Genomic DNA, 10,609 nt, shown 5'->3' on the forward strand with positions numbered 1-10,609 from the left:
AATAAGTCATTGGGGAAAAAAAACAAGAAATCATGAAGTGTAGAATTAATATTTATTAATAAATCCCAGGCGTGGTTGCTACTGCCTCAATGGCTTATGTTCCAGAATAAAAAACCCATACACAGCTTTGACATTTAAATATGCCCTAAGCAGTACAATAGCTGGACAACGTATTAACCTCCATGCTGCTAGAACCTACCTTCCACCAATACTTCCGAGTTGCTATTTACTAATATTTATGTTCCATCTTGTCTGCTCTTAACTCCAACTAGTCATCGGTGTTGGCCACACTTTCTTGGTCCACAGCCCAAGGTGCTCTCCTTGCTTTTCTACCCCAAGTCTCCTTTCTCTCCACAGTCTCCTGGTATGATGGATCTTTTCCTTCCTCCTCCTCATGGTCCCAAGCCTTGGGAACCCTAAGCTCTGTCTTTCTTCCCCAGCTATTAGCTGCTGGCATCTTTATTTACCAATCAGAGTCAAGGTGGAGCAGTCTCCCCAAAAGCTATTTGCAGGCCTCTCTCCTGCAAACTGTTTAATACCTGTTAGCATTAAAGTCCAAGTGGCTACAATGAAGAATAATGAATCAATGAATCCTCTTCAGAAAGGATGTGACCTTCTATGTCAAACGTTCTAAAGATTCAAACAAAGACCTTATGAGCACAAACATTCAACAGTCTTTAAGTATCAACACACATATGTCAATTCTATTGTAATATATTAACAATGAATAATATGAGAAGGTGATTGAGAAAATAAGCATATATACAAATGAATTCTAACAGAGAGTAAAAAAATGTATGACAAAATATGCCCAACTGTATTAGAAAATTAGTGAGAAATAAATATAAGGAAAAGGTTAGAACACAATCTTGATAAGACAATTATCTCTAAATTAACCTATATACATGTATTAGCTGGATTAGAGAAAAATTTAAAATATAGTCATGGGAGTGACTATACTTACTTGACTATTTTTATTTGACTTTAGTTATTAGACTTATAAAATGATTTTCTATGTACTAACATCCATTCAACATTTGGAAAGAGTTTGAAAGGTATTGGTATTAATTATTTTTAAATGCTTCAACATAGCATTCAGTTTTGTTTTGTGTTTTCCTGGGTAGCTCCCAGATGATCAGAATGAAAGACTCCTTACAGCTCTGAAAGAACAGAGACAGAAATCAACTTCAGAGCAGTATCTAAATAAGTTGCATCATACTACATTAGACACTTCTTTCCACCCTGGAGGAGTTTTCATATCTATGCTCATTGTTACTGAAAATGAATCTACAGCATGTTAATTTCTATTAACCCTGGGCAATAGCTCAGTCAATGATCTGGATAACTCATGGAAAGTTTAGGGCGTTGGAAGTGCCACACTCACCATTTACTTTTTAATTAGGAGAAACTATGGGTGAGGTTTTTCAATTCTTTTCCCTATATTGACTTAAGAGTATTAACTACACAGTCTCCCACTTTCACCCATGATTCCTTTCTTACTGGCATTTGAGATCAGAGTATATACTGTGTTGTTCAGAAAGACCTATGAGACAGGCCACATAGAAAAGAATCTTAAAAATAAAAAACAGATAAACACAATGTGACATTAAATGTGTGTATGCTTGTTGTATTCATTCCTGAGGAGGGTGTTCTCATCCTTATTCTATGTTATGTCAGGAATAGTGCATGGCTTGTTACCCTCTGTCAATCCAGTGCAGCTGGTATCATGACAGGCAAGGATGCTGGAACTCCATGTCTAATTTTCAGAATCTTCACAGATTAATGTGCACATAATTGATACTGTTTTAAATAAGAAGGATTCTGCACTCCCTATTCTATTACCTTACTGAAGGAGAATCTATGTAGTTTTCAATCTCCCTGGAGGATTTCCAATCTATAAAGTGAAGGAAAACTTGAGTAAAATATCAAAGTTCCCTAAGGAAATAATGACAGATTGAAAGCCCGTGGTGCAGCTGTAAACCATTTATCTCCCTAATACACATAGAAAGTATTCCTTTGAGAAGTCTGGGTGATCATCTATCCTGTTTACATGGGATTGCATGATAACATTAAAAGCACATAGAAACTGTTACACATAAAAGGGAAAGGTGATAATTTTATTCTGCTTATGAAATGGCTTCAACTTATGATACTAAGTTATGAGTTTCAGTTTGAGATACTGGCTGAACATATTTGAAATGTATCTATGATATAATTGCTCCTTCAAGACCAGCTAAGTAAGTAAAAAGAAAAATGAAAAAAACAGTGTATTTTTTAACTTGATAAATGTGACTTTCTGAATTCATTCATATTATTGTCTTCCTTTAACCGTAAAGTCCAGAGATCTAGAATATAAGTCACTATTTTCCATATTTTACAGATTCAAATGAAAAGTATTCAAAATAGGGCATGGAAACTGTTCAGAGATATTGGGAATGTTAGGGAAAGCAGAATTTTGAAGTAATTATTTCTACTTGGATAGAACATTATTGTTCTATATTTGTAGATTTTTTTCTATGATGTGAGACTAACTGAATTATTCTTGAATTTTTTAGAACAATGTACTTATTTCATTTTATCAAAGTTTAACCTGTTTTAGAGGTCAACAAATGTTACCAAGGTATATATCGCTAATCTCATCAATGAGCAGAAGTTTAGTGACAAGGGAAAACTGAATATGATTCTATCTTGGTTCAGCTCCTTTCTTTTTCTTTGAATTTCAGAAGACATGTTTTCATACAAGATGGGATATTGTACAAAATTATGTGCCTTGTTAACAATTAGGAAAAGAAAGAGTATAAGAGCCTGGGAATGGATTAATATAAAGAAAATGTTATCTTTTGGACACATAATGGAAATGACACATAAAAACTTAGAATAATTGTAAAATCATGCATAAGATTTGTGCAAGCCCAATAACAGAGCAAATCCTTGCATAGGAAGGGGAGTGGCATTTGAAGTCCTTTCCTTTGCCATTATAAGCTTCTGGGAGAAGGAGAGTAAGTGTTCTCTTAGAGTGTAGTCTCTGGTGAGGTAACCATCTCTGGAGGAAGGCCACACTTCCAAAATATATTAGCTGCACAAATTAGCCTGATGAAGAATAAAAATAACATAAAATTGAGTATATAGAGAAAGGAGGCTAGAAAAGATTAGAAACTGATGGCCAAAATTATCAAAAGAAGTATCAAATTTTTTGTGTGTGTGTGAGAGAGAGTATGTGTGTGTATGTGAGATAGAGAGAGAGAGAGAGAGAGAGAGAGAGAGAGAGAGAGAGAGAGGGAGAGGGAGGGAGAGGAAGAATTTAAGCACAAGATAATGATTATATTAAAGGAACTAGTTTTGAGGATGATGCTCTATCTTTTATGAAAGACTGTTGTGGGAATAGTTGTAACCTCTAACACGATTTCTCTCGGTCTGTATTCACAGATTCCTTTAAAGAATGGGTTTTGAAAATGGCTCCTCAGTGACTGAATTCATTCTGGTGGGATTAACCAAGGAGCCTGATCTCCAGTGCCCCCTCTTCACCTTGTTTCTAGTGATGTATGTGGTCACTGTGCTGGGAAATTTGGGTTTGATTAGCTTAATTGGACTAAATTCTCATCTCCACACTCCAATGTACTTTTTCCTCTTTAACTTGTCCTTTGTTGACCTCTGGTACTCTTCTGTGTTCACACCCAAAATGCTCATGAGCTTTATATCAGAGAAAAACATTATTTCCTATAGAGGATGCATGACACAGCTTTTCTTTTTTTGTTTTTTCTCCATTTCTGAGTGTTATATTTTGACCTCAATGGCCTATGATCAGTATGTGGCCATTTGTAATCCACTCTTGTATAATATTGTCATGTCTCCTAAACTATGTTTGAGCCTTATGGTTAGTTCATACATGATGGCATTTTCTGGTGCTATGGCTCACACAGGATGTATGCTGAGACTGACCTTCTGTGGTACAAACACCATCAATCACTACTTCTGTGACATTCCCCCTTTGCTTCAGCTCTCCTGCACTAGCACCTATGTCAATGAGCTGGAGGTTTTTGTTGTTGTGGGTATTAATATCCTTGTGCCCAGCATCACCATCTTTCTCTCTTACGGTTTCATCATCTCAAGTGTTTCTCATATCAACTCCAAGGAGGGAAGGTCCAAGGCCTTCAGCACCTGCATTTCCCACATAATTGCAGTTTCTCTGTTCTTTGGATCAGGTGCATTTATGTATCTCAAACCATCTTCTGCTGAGTCAATGAATGAAGGTAAAATCTCCTCTGTCTTTTATACTAATACTGTTCCTCTGCTGAATCCCTTAATCTACAGCTTGAGAAACAAAGATGTTAAAATTGCCTTGATAAAAACCCTGAGTAAGAGAAAGTGTTGATCTGAACGAGTGTCCTCTCTCATGTAGTTACTGGACTTGGAAAGTTAGTTTCATTAGTTTCATTTGCATGTGTTTTTGTTTGTTTGTTTTTAGTAGAATTAAGAAAAATTGGGTTTCCTTTCAATAATTTACTTCTACTTTTTATAGATAAGGGCTTTCACTTCTTACCACAGGAATGTTTAATTTATTTCACATGTATATCGGACAAATTTATATATTTGAAATAATATTTTTTCACATTTTCTTCCTGTGAAGAAAGATTAATGTCTGATAATGACCATGTTGCACAATGTGTCAAGGACATGGAGGGACTCAGCTGGCACAGGCCTTCAGAAAGGTGACAGTATGCTTCTATGCTGGACATTCCTTACTTTATTGAATGATATACCCTTTAGAACTTGGAAATGGAAGGTTTCACAGTAAACTCAAGTTCCACATTCATATAAGCAAGCACTATGATCTAACAATTTTTAGCAAAGACTTATATTTAATCTATCAAGTTAAAACTTTTTCCCAGCAATTATAGACATGTTTTTGAGCCAGAAATATTTGGAAATGATACAACCTAAAATAGAAAGTTTAAATTTCAAAAACTAATTTGGAGAATAACCTAAGTTAAGATAATGTCATTCATGGAACAAGATGCTTAATTATTAATCTTTAGAGAAAAGAACAAAATGTTATCAAATTAATGTTATCCAATTCCCATATAAATATCTTAAACATAACTTGTAATTATTTTGTTATTTTTTTCTAGGCTTCATTAAATATTTTGACAGTTTAAAACTTAGAATAAGCAATTGATTTTTCTATTAGGTAGTTTTTGGACAACATTAAGTCTGGGACTTAATTTCAGAAATAACAACTATTTATCCATCTAAAACCAATATTGACCACCTTGGTTTTTCTTAAAAATTCATTTACACATACACACCAGACATACACACCACACATACACACACACTCACACACACACACACACACACACACACACATACACACACCTTAGATATATAGTATGTGTATATATTTGAAATTATTGTTTAATGTTTTCCTAGTTTATCGTTTTTAGTTAAAAATGTTTTTATGTGTATGTGTTTGTGCTTGTATGAGCTTATTGCACCATTGGCATACAGGAGCGCATAGAGGCCAGAAGAGGGCACTAGAAGCACAGGACTAAAGTTAATATGATTGTGAGTTTCCATGTGGATTCCCTGAAATAGACCCAGGTCCTCTGCAAGAGCAATGACTCTTTTCTTGATCCATTGAGCCATGTCGCTTAATCCCATAAAATGATTTTCTTTGTTGAGAGAAAAATGTATCTAGTCATCAATATCTACAATATCTTGTAGCTTTTGCACTTTGTAATATTTGATCTACATATTTCCCTGTTTCTGACAGTTTTGTATCATCCCTTTTTGTTCTGTTACTTTGCTGGACACACCTTTAGATTGCCTGAGGCTTGACTAGAGTTTCTCTTATGGGTTTCCATTGCACTGTTCATGTTTCTCATTGTAAAATATGACCAGTTTAGTATAAATTCTGTATGTGTGTGTGTGTGTGTGTGTGTGTGAGTGATTCTAAATAAAGTGCAGATAAAATATAATTCTAGCTTTTTATGTCAATTAGCTTTTGTACATTTGTAGAGAGAACTCCTGAGGATATTATTAAAGAAAATCAAAGTGGCAAAAAGAATGTTGTATTTTACTCCCCCCAACATACACACATAACAGAATGGGTAAGAAAATGGAGTAAAAATATTAAAAATCATTTCATGGTAGATAAGACATTGATAATGAAGGGAGATGTTAACTGAAACCTCTGAGGTATCATCAGACCATGTTTTCTTAAGTGATCTAGTTGGAATTCTACAATTATTAGGTCTACAAGGTGAAAGTATTGTCTTAGACTTCCCTAAAGGGTTTTATACTTTGATAGTTGTTGGGAAAATAGATATTGATTTTGAATGTACTTTGTTAAAGTCCACAGACATTTAGAAACTGACAAATTAATTTGTAATATTATCTTTCTATCTTATCTACTATCTATTGACTACCATCAGCTGCATAATCTATAAGCAAAAAATAAAAATTTAAATACAATTTTTTTAAATTAAAAATCATTTTGTCATAAAAACTTTGAAATTTAAACAATTAACACACTGAAATCTCTACTGAAGTAGGTATATCTCAGTGAACTTCTACATAGTTAGAATAGGTATTTTAATGCTGTAGATATTCACATTAGATGCTACTCTTTTATTCTTGATTATTTAATATTTTTGATGTGCTTATCTACCACCAAAAATGACAGAAAATGTAACAGAACTAGAACTATAAGAACCATTAACTTTATGTCTATCATTTTTCAATTTATCTACACAGAACTCAAAGTCTGATACCACTTTCAATTATACTCTCTAGGGTATTTAATCTATGTATGTGTATTTTAAAAGAACATTATTTCTGTCTTAAGCACCTGAAGATCTAGTTTGCCAGTAAAAACTTGAAGGAATATTAGAGGGTTTCATCCCCATCTGTAAAATGAAAACAAGATTAACAGAGACTGATGGATGCTGTCTAATCCTGCTTAAAATCTCAGACTAGCATCTGGAGAGACCACCTCTGAGGATCCTTGTTATTTATAGTGAGGCCATTCAGATGTGATCAACTAAAGTTTCCTCAATATATTAAATGGACAGGCAACTTTAAGTAGCTTCTGAGAGTCATAAAATTAAAAAACCAAAGCTCTGATATTAAATTTGAAGAACATTTAAAGAAAGTATTGTTTTTCAAATTTTCACTGTATATAGTCATTGTCTGTAATATTGTGTTTCCTAGGAACATGTTTATCCAAGAATATGTGATTATGTATGCAGTCCTCTGTACTTTTACCTTCTCTACCACTCCTGTCCCTTCTACTCCCTTGGAAAGTTTCAATTCTATGTTCATATGCAGTCTTATGCCTAGATATCTCTGTGTAATCCAGGAATCATAAATCAGAAAAATATATCAGATTTGCTTTTCTAAGAATGTTGTAATTTGCTTGGTGTGATTTTCTGCAGTTATATCTCTTTTCACACAAATGATATAACTTTGTTTTTTCTTATGCCTGAAGCACTGTCCTCTGTATAAACACACCACCCTTTCTTTGGATATTTTCCCACATTCTTTTTACACTTAATACAGTTTTTGCTTTCTTTTTTGGGAGAATCATGAATGGGTATGCTCCCTTCACTTATTTGACAGCATATAAGTATTAGAAAAATTACTGATTTTTGTGCTACTTTTGCAGACTGTCACTGTATCCATTTGTCAGTCATAAGCATTTACTATTTTTTTCTACCAAATCTAAGACTATCCTAGAGGATATTTTTTTATCATTCTCTTTTACATAGAATTGTATCATATTCAACAATAAGGACACTAAATTAATTTTTCTGCATTTAATCCCTTTTTAGTTTTGTGTTATCTTATTGTCTTAGATAAGCCTTCATGTAAAATACTGATTAAGAAAACCCTATTCATCTTTGCAACATTTCCATATTCACAGTACTACCTCTAACAGAGCAGGTAGTGTACCAAGTATTTCTAGACTACTGCTGACACAAATCTTGCACAGGCCCAACCTGGTAGACTATATTATCACCTCAGACATAAAACAAAACTGGAAATCACATGCCTGCTTCACAATTCAAATCATAAATATATGGAAATATGTCTCCTCTCAGTCATACTAGTAGTACATAAATTATCTCCAATGAAAACTACATGAATTTGTTCAAGAGCAGAAAATTTTACAGGACAACCTTGTACTTTATCAGATAATTTAAAGGCATTAAAGACCATGACCAAACATTTTTTATAATGAGAATAGAATTGGAAAACTCAATGGAGCAATTAGCCAAACCAAGAAGACATTGCAATCCTAAGCATCTGTGTGCCAAACTGAAGCTCACTCAGTTTTATAAAAAGTGTATTATTAGACTTAAAGATATAGATTAACTCTGACTACTACAGTAGTAGTCTTTCTCCAATAGACAAACCATCTAAAATAGACATGCCATCTTTATCTAAAAATCAAACAGAGACACATTAGGACTAAAGGGCATCATGTAACAAATGGACCTTGCAGATATCTACAGTGTAGTCTTCTAAAACAACAAAGAATATATATTTATCTCAGCTGACCATGGATGTTTCTCCTAAATCAACTACACTTTTGACAAAACCAAATTGTAACAAATTCAGGAATACTATAGTCACTCCATTTGTCATACATTTTCAAAATGTAATAAAACAAAATCATTCACAGATGAATTTTTAGTATACCAAATATAGTAGTTAGGATTTCTATTGATCTGCTGGAAAACCATGACCAAAAACTGAGTTAGGAAGTTAAGAGTTCATTTGGATCACATTACTGTCCATCATCAAAGGAAGATAGAACAGGAAATTAACATACATGCAAACTGTTCAATAAAAAACGGGGGAATGGATTAGGGCAGGAGGTGGAGAGGAAGGACTGGGATGTTAGGGGGAAGAACAAAGAGCAGTCGTAATGTAAATTAACTAAATTAATTAATTAAAAAACTTACAAACTAAACACATGCATATCAAACAAAAACACACAAACTCACAAAACAGTTTATCAACAAAAATATATAACAATAAAGTTGGTTTTTCATTGAACACAAGGATAATTTAAATATACAAATCAATAAATATAATAAATCATCTTAAAATGCATTCATCATTTCAGAAAAAAAGCCTTTATCAAAGTACATGATAAATATGAGAAAGTAGGACTAGAGGGAACATATATCAATAGAAATGGATTTATATGACAAAACTCAATCACCACTATCCAAAATAGAGAAAAAATAACACTCATTAAAATCAGGAGTATGTCAGGCATATTCACTATTTCCCCTCCTTTTCTGTAAAGCACTTGAAATACTAGCTATAGCAATAAGATCTGAGGAAGAAATTAAAGGGACACAAATAGGAAGGAAGGAAGGAAGGAAGGAAGGAAGGAAGGAAGGAAGGAAGGAAGGAAAAGAAAGAAGTCAATTTATCCCTAATTAGAGATGATATATTATTTATACATAGGGGATTCCATAATTATTATGGAAAACCTATAGAAATGATCAAAACAATTTACTAGAGTGGCAGAATACAAAATCAAGTTATAAATTCAGTAGCCTTTTCATACACCGATAGCAAACTCTGTGACAAAAAAGACTATGATCTCACTACAATAGCCTAACAGTATCAATGTTAGTAAGTAGAGTGTAGGTGGGAAATGGAACATGTATATAAAACCTGGAAAACTCTCTCCAGGGATCTTCTGTCAAAGTTCTACCTCTGAAAGTATTTACAGCCTCCCTAAACAGTAATACCAAATGGTCAGTCATTTGTTCAAATGTTCAGATTTATAACTTCTAATATTCAAATGTTCAAACATATAACTTCATGCATTTCATATAGCTCAAATCTTTCTTCATTTAATTTTTGTGAGGCAACATTTCTATTATTGAGAATAGAATATTAAAATCATCTACTAAACTTTAGAAGTTAGCCTGTGTCTTTATGTCTAGTAGTATTTTACAAAATTGAGTGCATCTGTATTGTGTGTGTGTGTTTAAATTAAAATATCATCTTGATAGGTTGATCTCATAGTCTATATTCTGACTAGAAAAGTGTATTTCTTGGAGGCAACAAATAGATTGGTCCACTTATCATTCATATTGCTAGTCAATGTGTTATGATTGGAAAATTCAAACCATTAGTAGAATTTGTTCACTGACCACTGTCATTTTGTTGACTTCATATTTATTGGTATTTCTTTTCTTTCTCATGTGTTGAACTAATATTCTAATGTGTTCTGTTATTTCCTATATCCTTCTGGATGTGTTCTTTTTCATCAGTTGAAAGGATTCTTTTATATTCCACAGACATGACTTTTAGTGACCATATAGTCCTTTAGCCTATTTTTTCTTTGTCCTTAATTATAGCAAATTATTATTTTAGGTAGTTTAGTCTGGTTTGGGATTTCTCTTTAAATCTTGAAGCATATTACTCCAATATTCCATGATGAGGAGTAGAGATTATACTTATCTGTGAGTATCAGAATCTATACCAGCAAAATGTTGATAATATGACCTTTCAAATGTGACAGAAAAGACTGGGAGAAGCCCATGAAAAAAAGCCATAAAAAAAGAACTACAGGTATCAA

General features: G+C 33.2%; 1 protein-coding gene across 1 annotated transcript; it reads left to right on the forward strand.

Annotated features, from left to right (window-relative positions):
* Window positions 1–3,436: 3,436 nt before the first annotated feature.
* On the forward strand, window positions 3,437–4,372 carry LOC116073082 (olfactory receptor 8B3-like). Its single transcript, XM_031344772.1, has one exon. The coding sequence runs from the start codon at window positions 3,440–3,442 to the stop codon at window positions 4,370–4,372; it is 933 nt and encodes a 310-aa protein (XP_031200632.1). The 5' UTR covers window positions 3,437–3,439.
* Window positions 4,373–10,609: the final 6,237 nt, after the last annotated feature.

Source organism: Mastomys coucha, unplaced genomic scaffold (assembly GCF_008632895.1).
Source record: "Mastomys coucha isolate ucsf_1 unplaced genomic scaffold, UCSF_Mcou_1 pScaffold23, whole genome shotgun sequence".
Lineage (NCBI taxonomy): Eukaryota > Metazoa > Chordata > Mammalia > Rodentia > Muridae > Mastomys > Mastomys coucha.